Source organism: Lissotriton helveticus, chromosome 11 (genome assembly GCF_964261635.1).
Source record: "Lissotriton helveticus chromosome 11, aLisHel1.1, whole genome shotgun sequence".
In the NCBI taxonomy this organism is placed as follows: domain Eukaryota; kingdom Metazoa; phylum Chordata; class Amphibia; order Caudata; family Salamandridae; genus Lissotriton; species Lissotriton helveticus.
Genome location: NC_136072.1, coordinates 9,475,546 through 9,499,142, shown reverse-complemented (window position 1 = coordinate 9,499,142; position 23,597 = coordinate 9,475,546). Strand labels below are relative to the sequence as shown.

The following is a 23,597-nucleotide window of genomic DNA, read 5'->3' as shown; positions in this document are numbered from 1 at the left end:
AATGAGCTACCTCTTTGAAAAATGCCAGAACTGTGGTAAAAAGTAGTTTTAGTATTTTAACCCGTTTGCTGCTTCGAACGTTCAGCGCCAGTGCTGAATGTTCGAAGAAATGGGTGTGGTCGCGTCGGCCGTTGGACGTGCATAGCACCAGGGAGGTAGCTCACGCGACGTCCAGCGGCCGACGGGTTAATCTGCATGTCCCTGAAACATGGGAAGATGATGGGGCAGATTTACAAGCCCTGTGCGCCACTTTAGCGCCGCCGATACGTCATTACTGTGACGCAGCAGCAGTGTAAAACTAGCGCCATGCTGCGGGGGATTTACAACATGACGCATCTAGGGAGATGCGTCACGTTGTAAAGCCCTGCGCCACATGAAACCTGCGTCAGGTTTCATGCGGGCGTAGCGGCGCAGGGTGGGCGTTCCGGCGCAGGAACGCCTCGGAAAAGTGGCTGAGTGAAATCTACAAGATTCCACTCAGTCACTTTTTTGACCCCGCTGCGTCAAAACCTTGCGCCTGCTTGAAGCAGGTGTAAGGTGCGATGCACCATGTGGAAGATAGGCCGGGTTGGCACAGTGCTGGAGTTGCGTCGCGCCTGCGACACAACTCCAGCCCTGCGCCAACCTTACGACGACAGATGCGACACACATCTGTTTATCCTTGCGGCATGATGCGCTGCATTGTAAATGCGGCGCACCTGTGGTGGCGCAAGGGTAAACTTGCGTCACGCATCTTTCCCGGCGCATCCCTGCGGATTTGCAGGGAATCGTAAATCTGCACCGGTGACTTTAGCACAGCTCACTATTAGTTGATACCATTTAAGAAAAAACGACCTGACACTTTTATCCGGACCACTTTTTCCCTATTTGTCCCCAAAAACTCAAAATGTAGCTACATTTTGCCTATTTTCTCAATCCCCTCCTGGGGAATCCACAAACTTTGGGTACCATTAGAAACCCCAGTATGTTGCAAAAAAAGGTGCAAATTTGGCATGTTTAGCTCACGTGGAAAAAAACGAACTACCCCAAATAGCTAAAAAAAATGGATCAGGCACTGGGTGGAGGGGAGGGGGGCCGGGGCAGGTGTTCAGGGGTTATCATGACTGTGTGCAGGCGCCCTCGGTCAACAGCATCTTCTGCAGAGAACCAATGCCACAGGGCACACGAAGCCCAGGGCGGGGAAAGGAAAAGCGAGGCGGGGGCCCTGCTTATCTGGAGACAATCAGCGCCTTTAGCTGCAAATGTCCCACAGCCTGAGACCCTCATGGGTCCCAGATCCACGTGGGAGGGGCTCCTGCAGGCCAGGTGTTTGACTTTGCATTCTGGGATTTGTAGTCCTGATGATAAACTCAGAACTGTAAGTCCCAGAATGCAATGGGAAATACCTGGATGGCGAGAGCTGTTCACACGTGAACCTGTGAGAGTTGAACGCTCTTTACAGTCGGTGTGAAACATTCTATAGATCATGAGGTGAGGGAAAGAGATCTGGAGGGGGGGGGAGTGGGGCAAGTCACCTCATATCTTATCCCGCTCTCCCGGTCACAGTTCGAGGGCTCAACTCCTCCCGAAGGGCAGGGCTTTAAGTGGGCCGGGTCTTGACGGTGCCCAGCACTGCCAGCTCTAAATAGCAGGTGCTGAGACGGGTCTCTATGTTTGCCTCACCCTCGGGGTGAAACAAATATATCTTAACTCTGCGACAGCGCCCCCTTCACAGCCTGTGATGCAACTTCAAAGAGACGCCTTGCAGTTCCTTCCCAGCCTCACCATTCCAGAACTAAAGCTTTTTCAATATAATATACAACAAAAGCATATTTATTGCGTATTCAACAAACAACCATTGGCAAAGCCAATAGCCCTGGCTTGTTGCAGGTGTAGAGTTACTTGCTGTCTGTGGTATATATCTGGATGCACTGACAGGAGCCGTAGACCGGGCGGCGCACTCTGCTTAATGACATCGGCCACGCCCTTTGGGCCCTCCCCAGTTTTTTCATTTCTAGCAGGTTTTTCCTGACCGGGGGTGGCAGGTTGGGGCTTTTAATGGTGGCCGGTGCGGCCCGGCGAAGGGTGAAACCGGGCTCGCCATCATTCCCACAGACACGACCTGTTCCCGGCCCCGTCACACGTCATTCATCCTTCCCAGGCCGATGAATGGATGCAGACCCCGAACACAATCCCAGAATGCACCGGTTCGTCAAACATTTGCCCAGGGCTCCAGGGTGCCACCGACTGGGTCAGAGGCCCCAATTCTACACAGAATGAACCACCGCCCCCGGGCACCCGGCGTGCAGCAGAGCGGCCTCTTCTCATTGGAGGATGAGAGGCTGACGCGGCCCCCCCGCAGGGTGCACTTAAGAGTGGATGTGCAGGCACTGGGGCTACTCTGAGGATGCGAGGCTGTAGCTGCCTGTGCTGATGGACGGATGGTAGAGCTGCTCGTGGTTAAGGGGCTCTCTCTACAGGCACGCGCAGGGTCCCTTCCACAGGCACGCGCGGGGCTTTCTACAGGCACTGCAGATCTCCTTCCACAGGGCTCTCACTGGGCTCCCTCCACAGGCTCTCACAGGGCTCCCTCCACAGGCTCTCACAGGGCTCCCTCCACAGGCTCTCACAGGGCTCCCTCCACAGGCTCTCACAGGGCTCCATCCCCAGGCTCTCACAGGGCTCCATCCACAGGCTCTCACAGGGCTCCATCCACAGGCTCTCACAGGGCTCCATCCACAGGCTCTCACAGGGCTCCATCCACAGGCTCTCACAGGGCTCCCCCCACAGGCTCTCACAGGGCTCCCCCACAGGCTCTCACAGGGCTCCCCCCACAGGCTCCATCCACAGGCTCTCACAGGGCTCCATCCACAGGCTCTCACAGGGCTCCCCCCACAGGCTCTCACAGGGCTCCCCCACAGGCTCTCACAGGGCTCCCCCACAGGCTCTCACAGGGCTCCCCCCCAGGCTCTCACAGGACTCCATCCACAGGCTGCAATCACAGGGCCCCATCCACAGGCTCTCACAGGGCTCCCCCACAGGCTCTCACAGGGCTCCCCCCACAGGCTCCATCCACAGGCTGCAATCACAGGGCCCCATCCACAGGCTCTCACAGGGCTCCCTCCACAGGCTCTCACAGGGCTCCCTCCACAGGCTCCCACAGGCTCTCACAGGGCTCCCTCCACAGGCTCTCACAGGGCTCCCTCCACAGGCTCTCACAGGGCTCCCTCCACAGGCTCTCACAGGGCTCCCTCTACAGGCTCTCACAGGGCTCCATCCACAGGCTGCATCCCCAGGGCTCTTTCCACAGGCTCTCACAGGGCTCCCTCCACAGGCTCTCACAGGGCTCCATCCACAGGCTGCATCCCCAGAGCTCTTTCCACAGGCTCTCACAGGGCTCCCTCCACAGGCTCAGAGAGGACCCCTTCCACAGGCACACACAGGGCTCTGCCACAGGAACACACAGGACCCCTCCATAGGCGCACAGAGGGCCCCTGCAGAGGAGCAGCCCTGTGTCCTGGGAGGAGTTGGAAGCGCCAGGAACCGTCTCTAATGAGGACGGTGTGAGCTCGACAAATAGAAATGAGCAGAAATGGAGGAACCACAATCATTAACCCCGGAGCAGAGGACGAGGAGAAGCTGACTCTGAACCCGACCCCAGCCAGGCAGCGGGGAGAGGGCAGCGGCACCCCCGGGATGGAGAGGGACCCCGAGAAGCACCGCCATGCCCTGCTCAACCAAGGGGAGGAGAACGAGATGGTAAGAGCGGAGTCTAGGCGCTGTGTCACCCTCTCTGTGGAGTCTAGGCGCTGTGTCACCCTCTCTGCGGAGTCTAGGCGCTGTGTCACCCTCTCTGCGGAGTCTAGGCGCTGTGTCACCCTCTCTGCGGAGTCTAGGCGCTGTGTCACCCTCTCTGCGGAGTCTAGGCGCTGTGTCACCCTCTCTGCCGGAGTCTAGGCGCTGTGTCACCCTCTCTGCCGGAGTCTAGGCGCTGTGTCACCCTCTCTGCCGGAGTCTAGGCGCTGTGTCACCCTCTCTGCGGAGTCTAGGCGCTGTGTCACCCTCTCTGCCTCTCTTGGAGCGGAGTCTAGGCGCTGTGTCACCCTCTCTGTGGAGTCTAGGCTCTGTCACCCTCTCTGCCTCTCTTGGTGCTGGAGTCTAGGCGCTGTGTCACCCTCTCTGCCGGAGTCTAGGCGCTGTGTCACCCTCTCTGCCGGAGTCTAGGCGCTGTGTCACCCTCTCTGCGGAGTCTAGGCGCTGTGTCACCCTCTCTGCCTCTCTTGGAGCGGAGTCTAGGCGCTGTGTCACCCTCTCTGTGGAGTCTAGGCTCTGTCACCCTCTCTGCCTCTCTTGGTGCCGGAGTCTAGGCGCTGTCGCCCTCTCTGCGGAGTCTAGGCGCTGTGTCGCCCTCTCTGCGGAGTCTAGGCGCTGTGTCGCCCTCTCTGCGGAGTCTAGGCGCTGTGTCGCCCTCTCTGCGGAGTCTAGGCGCTGTGTCGCCCTCTCTGCGGAGTCTAGGCGCTGTGTCACCCTCTCTGCGGAGTCTAGGCACTGTGTCACCCTCTCTGCCTCTCTTGGCGCTAGAACATTCTTCAGGCGCTGCACCTGCACGCCCAGATGCACTTGGACGGCTCTGCTAGGGGGTGCCACTGTCACATTTAATTTTCATTGAGGGGATTCTGTGCCCCCTGTCACGAGCCGAGTCCCAGGCACTTCCAGGGTCCGCGAAATGCTAAAGTTATTTTCATGTAGCGCCTGAAAGTTTGAATTCAGACTATTTCTAAGCGCTGCCATAAATGAATGGCATGGAAAGAGGCACGGGAAAAATATAATGATTTTCCCAGGATCACACAGTTTTAGTGAAGTATCTTAAAATACAAATTGCCCTCTGTAAATATTACTTTAATTTGTAAATGGGTTTACAGGAGGGGGGGTAGCTTTCAGTCAACGTTCCCAATTACGTCATATATGAACACAAATTGCGGACTTTTAATGAACTGTGAGGGTGCAAAATGACTCCGTCACCAGGATCCCCGTACTCCAGTCCTGGGCTTCCATGTGGCAACGCTTGCGGTCAGACGCTGTAGGCCAATTGTTTAAGTTGAAATAAACACGACTACCGCTCCCAGAATGCACCTTATTGTTGAAAACCCAGCACTGGAAAATGGTGACGCGGAGTCAGTTCGTAACATGAACAAATTTTGTTTTCAGGGTGTCGTTCCCAAAAAAACAAGATTCGTATTTTGTGTAATTTAGTTCAATGACCGTGGGTTTAATAATTCTTTATTCGGATGTCTGAGTGTCTATTTCTAGTCGGGGCCGGCTTCGGGGCGGTGCGACCGGTGCAGCTGCACCCGTTGCTGCGTTTTGGGGGTCGCTGAGTTAAGTTCTGGGTTTGAAAGCACCTGCTGCAGAGTTCCTTGTGTGTCCAGCAGTTTTCAGGCAACAATTATAATGTCAAGATACCTCTGGTGATCAATGCTCCTGCTGGAGAGAGATCGGGGTTTTGTCTTATAGCAAAGTTGTGCAGAGGGTTAATGTTCAGATCACTGAACTCTGCTTCTTGTGGATCGCTCAATGAGTTACTGATTTTGTTTGTTTATTTACTAATGGTTTTGTAGAGTTTACCCAGGGGTGTCCTGGCGCTGACAAACGAATCCACTCTGAACACCAACTCCTACTCTCAATTGTTCAAAGTGGAGCGTGTGTAAATAAAGGGGTTTCCGGAGCCCTGAGAAGTGTTAAAAGGTCAGACTCTGACTGTACCTCGGGCGTCAGTCTAGTCCCTGCCTGGGCTCCGAGTGTAACTCAGGCGTCAGTCTAGTCCCTGCCTGGGCTCCGAGTGTAACTCAGGCGTCATTTTAGTCCATGCCTGGGCTCCGAGTGTAACTCAGGTGTCAGTCTAGTCCACGCCTGGCTCCGAGTGTAACTCGGGCGTCAGTCTAGTCCATGCCTGGGCTCCGAGTGTAACTCAGGCATCAGTCTAGTCCCTGCCTGGGCTCCGAGTGTAACTCTGGCGTCAGTGTAGTCCCTGCCTGGGCTCCGAGTGTAACTCCGGCGTCAGTCTAGTCCACGCCTGGACTCTGACTGTACCTCGGGCGTCAGTCTAGTCCACGCCTGGGCTCAGAGTGTAACTCGGGCATCAGTCTAGTCCCTGCCTGGGCTCCGAGTGTAACTCTGGCGTCAGTCCAGTACACGCCTGGGCTCCGAGTGTAACTCAGTCTAGTCCTCGCCTGGGCTCCGAGTGTAACTCAGGCATCAGTCTAGTCCACCCCTGGGCAACGAGTGTAACTCGGGCGTCAGTCTAGTCTGCGCCTGGGCTCCGAGTGTAACTCGGGCGTCAGTCTAGTCCGCGCCTGGGCTCAGAGTGTAACTCGGGCGTCAGTCTAGTCCACCCCTGGGCTCCGAGTGTAACTCGGGCGTCAGTCTAGTCCACCCCTGGGCTCCGAGTGTAACTCAGGCGTCAGTCTAGTCCCTGCCTGGGCTCCGAGTGTAACTCTGGCGTCAGTGTAGTCCCTGCCTGGGCTCCGAGTGTAACTCAGGCATCAGTCTAGTCCGCGCCTGGGCTCAGAGTGTAACTCGGGCATCAGTCTAGTCCACGCCTGGGCTCGAGTGTAACTCGGGCGTCAGTCTAGTCTGCGCCTGGGCTCCGAGTGTAACTCTGGCGTCAGTCTAGTCCATGCCTGGGCTCTGAGTGTAACTCGGGCGTCAGTCTAGTCCACGCCTGGGCTCCGAGTGTAACTCGGGCATCAGTCTAGTCCACCCCTGGGCTCCGAGTGTAACTCGGGCGTCAGTCTAGTCCCTGCCTGGGCTCCGAGTGTAACTCGGGCGTCAGTCTAGTCCACGCCTGGGCTCCGAGTGTAACTCGGGCGTCAGTCTAGTCTGCGCCTGGGCTCCGAGTGTAACTCTGGCGTCAGTCTAGTCCATGCCTGGGCTCTGAGTGTAACTCGGGCGTCAGTCTAGTCCACGCCTGGGCTCCGAGTGTAACTCGGGCATCAGTCTAGTCCACCCCTGGGCTCCGAGTGTAACTCGGGCGTCAGTCTAGTCCCTGCCTGGGCTCCGAGTGTAACTCGGGCGTCAGTCTAGTCCCTGCCTGGGCTCCGAGTGTAACTCGGGCGTCAGTCTAGTCCACGCCTGGGCTCCGAGTGTAACTCGGGCGTCAGTCTAGTCCACGCCTGGGCTCCGAGTGTAACTCAGGCATCAGTCTTGTCCTCGCCTGGGCTCCGAGTGTAACTCAGGCATCAGTCTAGTCCATGCCTGGGCTCCAAGTGTAACTTAGGCGTCAGTCTAGTCCATGCCTGGGCTCCGAGTGTAACTCAGGCGTCAGTCTAGTCCACGCCTGGGCTCCAAGTGTAACTCAGGAGTCAGTCTAGTCCACGCCCGGGCTCTGAGTGTAACTCAGTCTAGTCCACGCCTGGGCTCCGAGTGTAACTCGGGCGTCAGTCTAGTCCATGCCTGGGCTCCGAGTGTAACTCAGGCATCAGTCTAGTCCACGTCTGGGCTCCGAGTGTAACTCAGGCGTCAGTCTAGTCCATGCCTGGGCTCCGAGTGTAACTCAGGCATCAGTCTAGTCCACGCCTGGGCTCCGAGTGTAACTCGGGCGTCAGTCTAGTCCACGCCTGGGCTCCAAGTGTAACTCAGGCGTCAGTCTAGTCCACGCCTGGGCTCCAAGTGTAACTTAGGCGTCAGTCTAGTCCATGCCTGGGCTCCGAGTGTAACTTAGGCGTCAGTCTAGTCCATGCCTGGGCTCCGAGTGTAACTCAGGCATCAGTCTAGTCCACGTCTGGGCTCCGAGTGTAACTCAGGCATCAGTCTAGTCCACGTCTGGGCTCCAAGTGTAACTCAGGCGTCAGTCTAGTCCACGCCCGGGCTCTGAGTGTAACTCAGTCTAGTCCACGCCTGGGCTCCGAGTGTAACTCGGGCGTCAGTCTAGTCCACGCCTGTCTTTTGATGGTATACAAGTAACCATTTTTAACCAGTAGTGTTTTGCTGCATCAGAATAAAAAGGCAACAGCAAGCAAAGCACCACTACGCAATTTATTTGTTTTTGTTGTGGTTTGTTAGGGGTCTTGTTATGTATCTCTGTACACTATAAGTAGGTGTCAGTGTTTGATACGTTGGTCACTATTTGTGTTTTCCTTCACTATTCTCACGTCCGCACTACCTCCCTGTTGAGTGCACGTTTGTCTTTTCATATAGAGAGAGTTGCCAATGATGAGAAGCGGGTATACCGGCAATTGCTAACCGGGAACCCCCTCGGGTTGTTCTACCGTGAGGTACTCTCTCTATCTCTCACCATTTTTTGGGGTGTATTGTTGTGGTCCTGTGTGATTTTATATTGGCAAAGAATACATCCAGACCCGTGGACTTATGTTATTGGACATACTCCAGGTAGTACTGATAATTAATATCTCTACCCTGTTGGTCTTCCATGTGGATGTTGCTATATATAGGTGAGGCATTAACTGTTTGAACACTGTATGAGTGGGGGGCTGCCTCGCCTATCCCCTTCCCCCTCTACCCCTTGAGAGTGTCAGTCTAGTCCATGCCTGGGCTCCGAGTGTAACTCGGGCGTCAGTCTAGTCTACGCCTGGGCTCCGAGTGTAACTCAGGCGTCAGTCTAGTCCTCGCCTGGGCTCCGAGTGTAACTCGGGCGTCAGTCTAGTCCTCGTCTGGGCTCCGAGTGTAACTCGGGTGTCAGTCTAGTCTACGCCTGGGCTCCGAGTGTAACTCGGGCGTCAGTCTAGTCTACGCCTGGGCTCCGAGTGTAACTCGGGCGTCAGTCTAGTCCACGCCTGGGCTCCGAGTGTAACTCAGGCATCAGTGTAGTCCTTGCCTGGGTTCCGAGTGTAACTCTGGCCTCAGTCTAGTCCACGCCTGGGCTCCGAGTGTAACTCAGGCATCAGTCTAGTCCACGCCTGGGCTCCGAGTGTAACTCTGGCCTCAGTCTAGTCCACGCCTGGGCTCCGAGTGTAACTCGGGCATCAGTCTAGTCCACGCCTGGGCTCTGAGTGTAACTCGGGCATCAGTCTAGTCCTCGCCTGGGCTCCGAGTGTAACTCAGGCATCAGTCTAGTCCTCGTCTGGGCTCCGAGTGTAACTCGGGCGTCAGTCTAGTCCACGCCTGGGCTCCGAGTGTAACTCGGGCGTCAGTCTAGTCTACGCCTGGGCTCCGAGTGTAACTCAGGCGTCAGTCTAGTCCACGCCTGGGCTCCAAGTGTAACTCAGGCGTCAGTTTAGTCCTCGCCTGGGCTCCGAGTGTAACTCGGGCGTCAGTCTAGTCCATGCTTGGGCTCCGAGTGTAACTCAAGCGTCAGTCTAGAGCCCCTCCTCCCAGTCTTGCTCTTTGGTATTTTGGTTCTGTGATCAGAGCAGCGGTGTTCAAGGGAAGCAGTCTGGGAGGAATGTATGTTTTTTAACATATCAGAGATGTAAGAGGACCAAGCTACTGGATAAAGCGCCTTATGGACCATACAGAGGGTCTTAATCTGTCAAACTTATTCCTCCCAAAATCATCCTGGCAGCTGCATTTTGTGTACATTTTAACATCTGTTTAATGTGGTCTGGAAGTCCAGCAGAGGGGGCATTACAGTAGTCCAGTCAGCTTAGAGCTCTGAGGAATCAACGCAATGATGTTCCTCAAGTGTTTCACGAGCAGAAAGAATCTAAACATCAACTTATTCATCTAATGCTCGGGTGAAAGTTTGTAATCACATAGCACGCCTAGTTTACAAGCAGAGGGCGTTCTTCTAACGACCGGGGCCACCATATTGAGCTCCAAATCGAGGGATTACCAACAATCAAACCCCCCCATTTTGACTGAGTTTAGCCAGAGAGAACTGGCACTCATCCAGCTGGCTCCCTTGAACCTGCAGCTTCTAAATTTATCCTGGAGTTGGAAGATATTTCCCCTCCATGCAGGTGAATACTGGGCGTCATCCACCTACCTTAAAATTGAAACCCGAAAGAGGCAATCAGATCAGTCTGAGAGACACAAATATATTAACAAGCATTTACAATGCAATGGTTTCGCCTTTGGAAAAGTTAGAGCTATTGGCATTGTAAATGCCTAAATTTGTATTTATGTGTTGGTTTTGAAAACAGATAAATAAATGGATTGTCATTTACATTGCCATTAGCTTAATCTCTCGCAAATGTGAGACCTATTGTACCCTACGGACGAGCTCAGCAGACAGCAATTACTACCACACACACCCACCCAGAGCCAGCCACACACACCCAGAGCCAGCCACACACACCCAGAGCCAGACACACACACACACCCAGAGCCAGCCACACACACACACCCTGAGCCACACACACCCAGATCCACACACACACACCCAGAGCCACACACACACACACACCCAGAGCCACACACACACACACACCCAGAGCCACACGCACACGCACACCCAGAGCCACACACACACGCACACACACACACCCAGAGCCACACACACACACACCCAGAGCCACACACACACACACCCAGAGCCACACACACACACACACCCAGAGCCACACACACACACACACCCAGAGCCACACACACACACACCCAGAGCCACACACACACACACCCAGAGCCACACACGCACACACCCAGAGCCACACACACACACCCAGAGCCACACACACACACACACCCAGAGCCACACACACACACACACCCAGAGCCACACACACACACACACCCAGAGCCACACACACACACACACCCAGAGCCACACACACACACACACCCAGAGCCACACACACACACACCCAGAGCCACACACACACACACCCAGAGCCACACACACACACACCCAGAGCCACACACACACACACCCAGAGCCACACACACACACACCCAGAGCCACACACACACACACCCAGAGCCACACACACACACACCCAGGGCCCCACACACCCACCCAGAGCCACACACACCCACCCAGAGCCACACACACCCACCCAGAGCCACACACACCCACCCAGAGCCACACACACACTCAGCAGAGCAAGCACAGTGAGGGGGCAGGGATGCAAGCACAGCGAGGGGGCAGGGAAGTAAAAGTAAAATACTAAAAATAAAATATTCCATGTTGCAATTAAAGTTACCATCACCCAGTCCCTGGTTAATGACTGTAAAAACATCCTCCCTTTATACCGAAGGGAGGAGTAAAGAAACTCAGGATTCCACAAACAATTTTGCTGCACCTCTTCAGTGGGTGATTAGGAATGCAGAAATGGGAAAGAGACCTCAAGCATTGGTACCAAAAATCTTGCTAAATTAGAGGCTTTGTACTATCTCAAATCATAAAGACCTGCATGCTCGGGGCTAAAGTTACTTGTTCATTAAGGCATACCTTATCTTTTCTGAAACCATACTTTACAAACCTTTTGTGGTAGTGCAGCCCTCCCTGTTCCCCGACTGTTGTTTCTGAGCTGTTTAGCTCCAGAAAGAGCTTCTTGACAACCTTTCATCCTCCTTTACCTAGATTCGGGTTATCTGTGATATTACCCACAATTAACAGGCTCCCATAGAGCCTCTGATGGCCTTTCCTGAAGTAAGCTCTTCATATGATAACAGGTGTATCATCAGAGTGTACGGCGCCCGGGTGTTTATAGTTAAATATCCTCATTTCGTGGACCTCTGAAGAAAGAAAAACGGACTGTCCCCTCTAGGGTTTGAACCTGTGGCCATGGGTCAAACGCACACCCCTCCGGTGGATGCATCAGTCCTTGGAGCCTCCAGCCCATGCACTTTCGTCTTTTGATGAGGTCTCGAGCTTGTCAGTTCGTGCTCCTAAGAAGACGAAGAGAGATGGATACAATGTGGTGTTTTTACCTTCACAGATACTTTTCTGTGGTTTTGTGTGTTATTTTTCGTTTCTTTGCACTCCGGCCTCCTTTCCACCGGTAACATTTTTGACACGTGTTGTTGCAGACGGGCCTGGCGGGCAGCGCCTAGCTTTCCTCTCTTACCCCGTTCCTGACTTGCTGCTCTGTGATGTGCTGGCTGCGGGTGCAGCTGACAAACACAATGCTGTCCCTACTGCAGGATATTGGGCCCTGCTCCAGTGCTGCGTCGCAGCCACGAATCGTGGTTCAAGTAGGGCTAGTTGTAGAAATGTAAATACGAGGCTGTGAGTAACATTCGCATATGGACGTCCTGCCCCAGTGCAGTCACTTAACATTAGCCCCCTCGAGGGCTGAAGCCGGCAGCACGCCCCGCTATAGGGCGCAGCTAGTTTACTTGACTTTTGAGGGTGAGGTGGCTTTGGGTCGTGTCTTTCCCGCGGAGCCCCTTCAACCTCCAATGAGTGCAATTATCCCCAGCTGTTGACTTTGAATTAGTGGTTTGGTTTTTAAAGGCATTTTAGACCATTCCACTACCTCGGGGCGGGTTACCCTAGCCAGTCACGTTACACTGAAACCCAACGCTGAACGCTCCGATGGCTAATGGGCTACTTTCAAATTTGACCCGGCTCTCACATAAATGCCTTTTTTATGACATGGCTAGAGGAACTTTAGTGTCGTAGGAGGAACTAACTACTCGACGACCATTTCAAGCCACCCCTCCCGTTCACACTCTGAAACATCTTTTCAGTATACAAAAGCTACATTTGTGCTTCCTTTAACTTGACTGAGAGTGGCCGTAGGCGGTTATAATATTGTAGTCGAAGTGTGCATCTCATTACAATGTTATTGAGATGGCTAGAAATTCTGAATACAGGCTCGGGCACTTGTGGCACACTGTGGTGCTGTGAATATACACAGACTGTTTAATACTAAACACAGCCAGCGCAGCATTTTGGATGTGATTTTGTGATGCGGACCCACGTTACCGCATCCGCAGTCCTGTGAATTAGTAACTTAACCAAATGTGCTTAATTACAAAAAATCACACATTTTTTTTTTAAGGAAACCGGTCATGACGCGGAATTCAAACTTAAAACTGGGGTTTACCTAGAGCTCAAGGCGGAAATGGTCAAGCGATTTGTTTAAATGTTGACTGGCAGCAGGAGTCGTAGCTACGGCGGGGCCCGTGGAAGCTGGGCCAGCCTGCTTGTTTGCAACCCCTCCCGATCGGCGGCAGACGGGCAGAATTCTGGTAAAATAGTTAATTTATCTTTTAAATAATCCCCTGTGCGGGTATTTTATAGGAAGGTTTCTATAATTCCAAATTGGTCCTTATTCTAGTTAACTGTACAAAACTCTTCTGTCTCCGAGTAGAGCAGCGCGTTATCTCCGAGCCCCTGAACATTGAAGATTGTATAAAGTTGACTGATTCGCATAGTTTCGAGCTTGACCCGCTTTTTGTGAACTTAGGAGTCCCGCAGATAAATCTACCGCATTCTGTACTACAGGCACACGGATAGCGGGAGGGGGGCGGGCAGGCACACGGACAGCGGGAGGGGGGCAGGCAGGCACACGGACAGCGGGAGGGGGGCGGGCAGGCACACGGACAGCGGGAGGGGGCAGGAACGGGGACACGAACATCGGGAGGGGGGGCAGGAACGGGAAGACTGACAGCGGGAGGGGGGTGCGGGAACGAACGGGCAAACGGAAAGCACTCACCTGGACCTGGACTTCCTCCGGCGGCGGTCGGCCGCGGAATGACGAAAGAAACCTCGACGAACAAAAAAATAAACCCCGCCCACTGACGTCCTAAAAGGGGCCGGATGAGAGAAATTTTCAGGAACGCCCACGAGTCGCCTCGCAGAATGACTGACGCCTCTGTTTTCCAATGGCTAGCCTCCATTTATGGAGCTAGCCATTGGGAAACAGAGGCGGGACAAACAGCCATACTGCAAAACAAAAGATTTCGCCTGCGCGAAACGCTGCTTGCGCAGCTTTCGACAGGCGAAACCTAAGAAAGTGTAAGGCTAAGAGCAGATCCCTGGCTGAGGAACACTACAAGACCATTCTTGATGTTAAATCTAGCTATGTTGTTTTTAGTACATGCTTTATTCACTTGTGTGGATTGGCTCTTATTTGATGTATAAAGTAACATTTATTGTTTGTATAGCGCTCTGATATCTGCCAGGATCTCGTTTGCGCTCTATAAAACTTTCTAAATATATAAATAAAGTCTAAAATTTGAGAAAATAGGCACCTGCGTTCTTGTTTCCAGAAAGTATTCAAAGCATCCAAGTGGCTTGTCTCTCAGGCCAACTGCGAACAGTCTTTACAATAAAATAGCATGGAAAACCATATCAAAGGCGGCTGACAAGTCAAGGAGGACAAGTGCCGACAAATTCCCCGCGTCCAAGATCATGTGTATGTCATATGTAGCCGCTGTAAGTGCAGTTTCAGGGCTGAAGCAGAGTCTAATCCATGCTGGTGATTGTTAAACACAGTAGTTTCCTCACTGTAAGAGGTCAGTGTGCATTTACTCAGCTTTCCAGGATTTTCGCGAAGAGCGGAAGGAGAGAAATAGGTCCGTGAATAGAAGAAATACCTTTAAAAAAATTAGGTAAATAATGTTGATGTACGAAAAGCAGGTACCACACCTCTCTCCAGTGAGTTGTTGCACAACATAGTAAGTCAAGGAGAGAGGAGGCCAACAATTTAGAAATCCAAATAGGACAAGGGCGAGAGTAGAGCTGGACCTGATTGTGAAACTTTTAGATATCCCCTCCTCCTCCTCCTCCTCAGTAATAAATCTAAAATGTGACCTCCCTTTAAAAGGATGAGTACCTTGATCCAATCTTTCTGCATATTCCACCATTGAGGTAAATGAATATAAAACAAGTAGAAATCTTATTTTGAAAGAAATCTGCCAGTTCTGAGCAAAGCATTTGCGTTGGTTGGGCTTTAGGTAAATGATTCGAACATTTTGCCAAAGTTATAGATCGCAAAAAGTTCTCTAGTGGGATACTTTGCTGACAGAATTGTTATGATAGTAGCTACACCTAGAAGATTTCACCTGGGGAGCGAGCAAATATCTCTTTACAGATCAAGGTGCCCACTCCACCTACCTTATCTTTTAGGTTCACATTAAGAATAACATATCCAGCCGGTACACCAGAAGCTACATCAGGGCGAGAACCCCCCCAAAAGCCAGGTTTCTGTGATTGACAGTCTAACCTATTGTGCCATCCACTAAAGTAGTAGTACCAACATGGCTTCAGCCCAGCAAGTGTAGCCTGACTGGAGCTGTGTAAAATATGTAGTTTGACCAGTCAAGATGAACACTTTTGACAAGTAAAAAACCCACCCTTTTCAGTAATGAATCACCCCATGTAGGTCTTGAAGCCCCCCACAGGGCAGTGTGCATGGTATTCAAAAGAAGGACATGTAAAGTTGTAGTATTAATATGACCGGACAGTGACTATCACCTAAACGCTATTTTTCACTGTGGCAGGTTTAGTTGTCCTATGGAGAAAACCAAAGTACAAATTAAAATCTTAATACTGTAGCTCAGGACTGTGGCTAGAAAAATGAAAGTTTGTAATAGATATTAAAAATATAATTTGACGTTGAAGTCATATTTTTATTAAATGTTAAGAAAAGTAACTTTTAGAAAGTTAACTTAAATTACTCTGTGCTAATTTGCATTTTCTCCATCTTCTCCCAGCCAATGATGAACATTTGAATAGGTATGGAAAGGATTTGTAATGCCTCCCAGGAGCCAACAATCCACTCATCTAATAAAGACAATAAAGGGTGGGGCTGTGGCCCTTCTTTTTGACATTGTGTCAAATCCTGCTTGAGTGTTAAATTCTGCTCTACAGATTTGCCGGATTTACATATAACACTTGGGCTGCACTTGAAAGACATAGAACATGATGCTATGACAATTCTTCTGTATCCACTATCGGATTGCTAGAGAGCCCTGCTTTTGTCCTAGCAGGCTTCTGTCACTTGTTTTATTGTCGGTGTAGTGGATGCTACACTTTGGATTGTGGTATTGGTTGTAGACTCTAGGAGCACCAGAGTATATTCCCAATACACATACCCAGGACTCTGACCCAAGTTTAGGATGGCCGAAGACCGTCACCTTTGTGAAAAAATGCCCCAAGTGGGTATTGTTGGTCTTGAGAACATTTACCCCATTTGTTAGGGCCAGGAGTCTTTCTCACCCGCTAATATGTCGGACATAAATGTGGCATCTCTAGGCACCCATTTCAGAACACTTTCTGGAGATGAAGGTGAGCAGGAAAGGACTTGACCTGCTCCTTCTTTATCCCACGCAAAGAAGTGGACTGCAAGAGTCTGAAGGTTGACCTTCTGTTAAAGCTACAGGAACACACCAAGCTACCATAGGCCTTTCCTGCAACTGCCCAGCTGACCAGTGGCAATTGGCCCTGGAATGGACCCTGCTGTTGGCCTCTGCTTGACACCATATAAAACTATAACTTCATCCCTAGAAGGTCTGGTTTGCTTTAGAAATGCACTCCTGTGGTGGATTGGGGCTTAGACAAATTAAAAATGTAAAATCTTTGACCACTTTCAAATCTGGTTGGTGTATCCACCTGCGCTCCATCGTGGATCAAGGACCGAAGCAGCAAAGAATACAGGGGATTGAAGTTCAAGGTTCTACCGGCACCTTGAGATCCAAGACCATCTTCTCTGGCCGGGGATTGGAGGGCCCCTATCTAATTTAGAAGCAAATATGGGCGATAAAAGGAATAAGAAAAAAAACCAAGTTGTGTGCACCACTACTGCAACCATCAACCGCCACTTCTCCTGCAGAAGGTTGTCTACAATGTTGATCGCCAACCACTTCAACTTCCTCTCTCTCCCCTTCAATAAGTAATTGGACAAGAACAAAGCAGAATTATTCTGGCTGGTCACTGTCTGACACATGTTTCATTATTTCACAGATTTTTGTATCAGGCACCCAAATCAAATCCTATCCTTCTCCTGCTGTCAAAAAAGTATTGACCCCACTAGTTGACAATAGTTGCACGGGTTCCTTCTGGTGTTTCTTTGGTGATTTCTCTAAAATACAGTTATGTCTTTGTAAGCGCGGGGCTAGGAAAAGGTAGTAGGCGGGTTTTTGTTGTAGATTGATTTATTTTAGATAGCAGCGCATCAGTACAGGTCTTTCTCGTAGATCCCCTACGGGGTGATCGGCTTCTCTCCCGGCGTGTCTTCCGGATTACGCCCTCCTCTTTCCTTCTGACGGTGCTCCTCCTTCTGCTAGGCTCTGGAGGCTCCGTGGTGTCCGCTCTCGCCGAAGACCGAGGGAACAAGCAGAAAAGAGGATACGTAAGTATTCAAGCTAAACTGCTTTTCTTCACAGAGGGGCTGGGGAGTGTGAGGGACGTGAGGATTACACCCGATGCATTTTCACTAGACCTAGCGTGACGAGTGCACAATAATGTGAATACAGGTGAGAACAAGGGGGGCCCAGACCGATCTAGACAACGGGGATCTCAAGGCAGGCTTCGGCCTTTCCTCCACCACCCCAGGAAACGTTCACGTACCTCGGCTAGCCGTACCCCTCCTGGCGTACGGCTGGGCGGATCGTGGTGTTGGCCTCCAGGCTTAGCTGGTCCTGCTGATTGGCGTTCCGTACTTCCAGAGACCTCCTCGGATCCCGCTGGGTCTTGAGGCGCCGTGCTCCGTCCTCGGCTCTCGGTTCTCTCGGCTTCTAGTACGCTCTCCTCACTTCGCCACTTCTCTCCTCTCCTCCACTCCTCCTCGCTGTTTCCCGCCTCTCCGCTCTCCTTCACACTGTCCGCTCCTCCGGTGTAGTAACACACCTGTGGACTGTCGGCGCCGCCTTTAAGGTGGGTACGAGGCTCCTCCTCCATCAGACTTCTCATCCACTTAAAGGGCCCCCAGTCCTCTTCCTCTTCGTCGTCACAGCTGTATCTCTCCAGTCCCGACCATACCGGGGGCTGCTGAGGCTGGGGAGAAAAGAGGGGGGGGCCGCACATGATTACTTGAGACCCCTCTTCGGGGCAGGTTGGCGGGCCCCGGTTACAGTCTTTCATATTCAAGTACAGTCAGCAGAATCTGAGGAAATAAACTCTAGTTCAGAACTCTGAATTTTCAGGGGTTTGATTAGTCCCATTTCAGCCTTCAAAGTGGCACATTTTTGAAAATGATGAATTGCTAATGTGAAGGTTGCACTTCAGCTGAATAAGCTACTCATGTACATTATATGTGGCTCAAAGTATGCAGTTAAGTAACTGCTGCAAATATTGCACAGTTCATAACCGAGGGTGTAAAGTGCACTGCTGCAAGTATTTTTAATACCAAAAAATGTGCAACTGCACAGAGATCAGAAATGTTCATTATATTCAATTTCTATGAATTGGAAGAAGGTGCCTGTTAGACCTGTCTGGATTTTTTTTCGTAGTCCCTCCTTATTATTATTTATTTTGTCCCCTTTTTGCCCCTCATACCCTTAATATTTTTGTGTCTACTACTTTTGTTAGGTGTTGGTCAAGGGGATAGGTGTTCTTTTTCCCCCCATAATCTTTTACCTCAGGCCCAGAGGCCTGTTCTGACAGGGAAAGTTGGAGCCACAAAATGGTGGCTACCAACTGCCCTAACTGCCAAGCCCAGAACTCACCCATAGACCAGCATAGGGCATTCCAGAACCTTCTGGTCCATTCTGGACCACTGAGAGGGCAGCCTATATAAGGCGGAATGCTGGACAGCCATTTTGTCTGTCAGTGAGGAGCAGCTAGAGTGAAGGCTGAGGTCTAGTGGGGGTAGGATTCTGAAGGGTGGTTTCCTCTACAAGAGTAGCCCTCTGTCAAGGCTTTCCCACCTCCTATGTCCTGTTGTCCTAGCCAAGTTAGCTCATCCTGCTGATCCTGGACAGATAGGTGAAGGGGTTAATTCTAGTAAGTCTTGGTAGCTGAGAAGAACCCTGCCTTGGGAGCTGATCTAAAAGTTCCCCTGTGCCCCTAATCTGCCCAGTAAGGAGGGATAGGGGATTAGTGCTGAGGAAGAGCTCTGTGGACTTATTCTGAAGGAGCCTCCCCGTTTTTATCCCCCCCTCCTCACCATAGTGTGGAAAGGAAGGACTTCCATTGGACCATTTCAAGATTTTCTTACCCCAAACTGGTCCTGTGACGTGTGGCAAGCCTCCCCATCTGCTGGGTCGAAAGAGTGGGTTGAGGAACCTGTACACGGCTTACAACTGAGAGCGGGACCCCTGGGGCACTGTTCGCGCTGTGTGGCAGCGCCCCCGCAGGTTCCACTGAGCCTGAGAAGCCTTGCGAGGCTTCCCTTCGTGAACGGGACCCCGGGGGCACCTACTGCGCTGTGGAGAAGCTGCCAGCAGTGACCTAGCTTTGAGGGAAGTGAAAGCGCCATCGCGCATGCCCGTCGGAAACTGATCCCCGGAAGGAGGGGCACCCAGAGAGAGCAGGCCCGGGAGTAGCGCGTCCCTTCTGGGAGCAGGCGCAGCGAGAAGGAGACACCAGCGTGAGCGCCTTCCGCGCATGACAGCGGGAGTAGCAGTCCCCGCCGGTCAACACTGAGGAGGCGCGCCGGCTTTTCCAACCGCCGAGAGATCCGCCCTCTCCCTCCCGCTCGAGCGCCACACTGAGGAGCTGGCCCGAGCAGGGAGAGTGTGTAGAGGCCCGGTAGGGGCCGGGGGAACAAAGTGTTATCAGCCCTGGTTTTCCTCCCCTCAAGAGCCACGTTGAGGAGCTGGCTCGAGGGAGGGGAAGTGAATACTGAGGAGCCCCCTGAGGCGTGAGGGCCTCGCCTGCCTTGGTTCCCCGACCCCCCTGTATCTGCTGCCCCCCTACTAAGCCTGATGCAGGACGAGTCCAGTCATAATACCTACAAGTAAGGAGGAGAATTACAGGGGGAAGCGGCGCTAACATCTCCAGTGAAGTGCTTAAGGCACTGGTAGTTTTCCTTCCTAGATAATATAGGCTGGGGAACAGTATAAAGGAACCTGATGGTTAAATGAAGGTTTAAGCAATACAAAGCTTGCTGTTTAATAACTAAACATTGAGAAGTTAATAATCTTGGAAATAGAACTATTGTGCACATGACTTTTAAATGTATTGAAAGATACTGTTAATGTGGATTCTTAATGCCAGTGACTCTGCTAAAAAGAATGCTATTACTTTTATGACATCTGCTTTTACTTATATTGAATGGTAGTTTTCTCTCCCAAAACTTTAGCGGATTGTGATTTCACCTGATTGATGATAAAGTACTGAACTGTAAATTCTAAAGCATAAGAGAGTAGAATATATATATTATTTTTATAAAGCAGTACTTATTTTCCCATATTTGGTGTAGTGTTGTTTTTGTGTGCTATTGCGTGGTTTTACTCTTGGGTGGTCTGCAACCTTCACACTGTGCCTCTAGAAATTGCTTGTCTTACCCCTAGGCCAGGCTACCCTAGGTGACCTGGCATCTCAGGTTCTAACATTTGGTGCCTAGCGGTGGGATACTGACTTGGTTGCAGCTACTCACTAGTAATTCAACGCAATACACTAACCTACACCAGGAGTTTTCTCCTTGCGGCCCTCCTAATTTGAATTTTGTTTTTTCTAAATTTATTTCTGGTGGTGGGTGGAGGTTAACCCCAGGTCACTTCTTGGTTTTCTCCTGTGAGTTGATTCTATCCCATAGCGAAAGATGGAATTGAATTTTAAAGAGCTGGAAGCCAATACTGTGGCCCAACTCAGAGATTGGTGTCAGCATCAAGGGGTATTTTTTAATAAAGGTGCCAAGAAAGGAGAGTTGCTGACAAGCATAAGGGCATGGGTGGAAGCTCATTTAAGGGAGGAACCAGAAACTGAAGAGGGTGACGAGGACACTGTCCCTGAGGCTGCATTGTTGAACCAAGTGGGAAGTGGGAATCTGCTGACCGGTCCCAGGATACCTTCAAGGGCAAGCAGCAGCGTCTCAGACAGGGGTTTAACTGAAGCCGAGCTAGAGGATAGGAGGGAGGAGAGGAGAATGAAGTTGGAATTAGCTAGGATGGATATGGAAAGGGAGGAAAGGAGGTTAGCTCATGAGCGAACCATCAAGGAGATGGACCTACAAGCCGTACTAAGAAGGTCTCTCAATCCTGATAATGGTGGCAGCGAAAATAAAGTGAACACCAGGGAATCCAGACCCTATTTACCCAAAGATGTCATTGCTAGTTACACCCCAGGTGATGACATTGCCAAATGGTTGGCCGCCTACGAAGTTTCTTTAAGGGCTCACGGGATCTTAGAAAATCACTGGGGAGGTGGGCTGTATAAATACATGCCCCCTGCTGGCAGAGACACCTTGTTGGCTCTGGAGCAGGATGAGCAAACCCACTACCCTGCAATGACGGTGGCACTGGTGAAAAAGTTTGGACTTACCGCTGAAAGGTACAGACAGAAATTCAGAGGAAGTCACAAAATGAGAACCCAGAATTGGGTAGACTTTTTAGACTACGCCAAGAAAGCTTTGGAGGGTTGGGTCAAGGGCAGCGAGGTGAAAGATTATGAGGGGCTGTACAATCTATTTTTGAAAGAACACCTCCTCGAGAAATGTTTTCCCGAGTTGCGCCAACACCTGGTGGACAGCAAGCTGACCGATCCCCGGAAGCTTGCAGAGGAGGCGGACACTTGGGCAAGTACCCGGGTGTCCTCAAAGGGGACTGGAGGGGATTCTCAAAAAGCCGGACAGGGCGCCCCCCAGAAGAAAGAGGGAGGAGATAAAAAGGAGTTCTCCAAAGGTCCCCAAAATAATTTCCAAGGTAAGGGAGCAGGTTTCACCCCTAGGGCAAACCCGCCCAGAAACCCTAATCCTGGCCAAAGCCAGCAGCCAAGGGTTCTCCACTGTTTTGAATGTGGTGGTGTTGGACATTATAAGGGAGATGTCAGATGCCCAAAGAGACCACCCCCTCCCACCGGAGGAAAGTCACCGGGAGTAGCTAGTGTAGCGCTCGGGGAGGAGTTGCCCTTAGATAAGGGGGGTGAGTGGGCGGGTGTTACCTTAGTGTCCCTGGGAGAGCGGGAGATGGTACCAAAGATCCAGGTGCCCCCAAATACTACAAAGTATGGGCAATGGGTTACCATTAATGGCCAAAGAGGGGAGGCTCTGAGAGATACAGGAGCCAGTATGACTATGGTGAGAAGTCAACTGGTGTCTCCAGAGCAGGTTGTTCCTAATGTACTCCACCCCGCCACGATGGCTGACGGCAGAATGGGCCACTATCCAGTGGCTGAGGTTCCCTTTGAGTGGGAAGGGGTTGCAGGTTCACTTCGAGTTGCCGTAAGCCCTGCCGTGCCAGTTGATTGTCTGTTGGGGAATGACATGGAGCACAACACTTGGAGAGAGGTGGAATACCGGACGCATTCTGCGATGCTGGGTACACCTGACTGGGCCTGTGTAAGCACACGGTCTGCGACTGCCCGGAGACGGAGTTCGCCTGGGTTGGAGCCTGGAACAATGGCCCAACCCGCTGCCAAAAAGGGACAGAATCGGAGACAGGGACAGCCTGCTTCGGCTTCCACGCCCCATGTGACAGATCGGCCACCTGCGGTGGTAGGCCAGGAGTCCATGGAGGGGGGAGTAGACTCTCTGGAGGATTTACCCATCCCTGCTGAATGGCATGTGGAGGGAGGTCCTACCAGAGAGGAATTCTGTAAGGGGCAGAGGGAGTGCCCTACCCTTGAGGGACTGAGGCGTCAGGCTGAAGCCCAGGCAGCAGGTGATGCTACGGGACACCACCATATTTACTGGGAGGATGGCCTCCTCTACAGTGAACCTAAGGTACCTCTACCTGGCTCATCAAGGGCCTTGGTGGTCCCGCAGCAATACCGAGCCTTTCTGCTGGAATTGGCTCATGCGATACCACTGGCAGGACACTTAGGCCAGGACAAGACCTTTGCACGGCTTGTCCTCCACTTCTTCTGGCCTCAGATGAAAGTGGCGTCCAACACATACTGTAGGACATGTGTATCCTGCCAGGCTAGTGGGAAAACAGGGGTGAAGCTAAAGGCTCCCCTGGAACCACTTCCTGTCGTTAGCACCCCCTTTGAAAGGGTGGGCATCGACATTGTAGGGCCATTGGATCCACCAACAACAGCTGGTCACAGGTTTATCCTGGTTCTGGTGGATCATGCCACACGGTACCCAGAGGCCATCCCTCTGAGGACTGTTACTGCACCTGTGGTGGCTAGGGCCCTGATGGGAATCTTTACCCGGGTAGGATTTCCCAAGGAGGTTGTGTCCGACAGGGGGACCAACTTCCTGTCAGCTTACATGCGGACGATGTGGAAGGAGTGTGGAGTGACCTACCGGTTCACCACCCCTTATCACCCCCAGTCCAATGGACTAGTTGAGAGGTTTAATAAGACCCTGAAGGGCATGATAAGAAGTCTGCCGGAGAGCTTACGGAGGAAGTCGGACGTCCTCCTACCTTGCTTGCTGTTCTCTTACAGAGAGGTGCCGCAAAAGGGAGTGGGCTTCAGCGCTTTTGAATTGTTGTATGGGCACCCTGTGCGTGGGCCTCTCAGCCTGGTGAAGGATGGATGGGAGAAGTCTCCCAGAAAACCTCCCCAGGATGTGGTGAGCTACATGCTGGCCTTCAGAAGCCAGATGGCCAAGTTGTGGAAGCAGGCTGCTGACAACTTGGAGGCCAGTCAGGCAGTCATGAAGGAATGGTACGATCAAAATGCTCACCCGGTGGAGTTGGAGCCTGGCCAGAAAGTA

At 51.9% G+C, this 23,597-nt stretch overlaps 1 protein-coding gene and 1 long non-coding RNA gene across 2 annotated transcripts in view; one reads left to right on the top strand and one right to left on the bottom strand.

The window, feature by feature from the left end:
* Positions 1–2,906: 2,906 nt before the first annotated feature.
* The window catches only part of LOC144792837 (putative cation-transporting ATPase 13A4), a 289,798-nt gene continuing 269,107 nt past the window's right edge, over positions 2,907–23,597 (top strand). The window contains exon 1 of the mRNA XM_078668035.1: positions 2,907–3,738. Within this exon, the coding sequence (XP_078524161.1) occupies positions 3,562–3,738 (177 nt within the window). The 5' untranslated portion in view covers positions 2,907–3,561. The remainder of the gene's footprint in view (positions 3,739–23,597) is intronic.
* Positions 16,982–23,597, bottom strand: part of LOC144792839 (uncharacterized) — a 202,801-nt gene continuing 196,185 nt past the window's right edge. The window contains exon 3 of the long non-coding RNA XR_013602631.1: positions 16,982–17,827. This is a non-coding gene — a long non-coding RNA (uncharacterized LOC144792839). The remainder of the gene's footprint in view (positions 17,828–23,597) is intronic.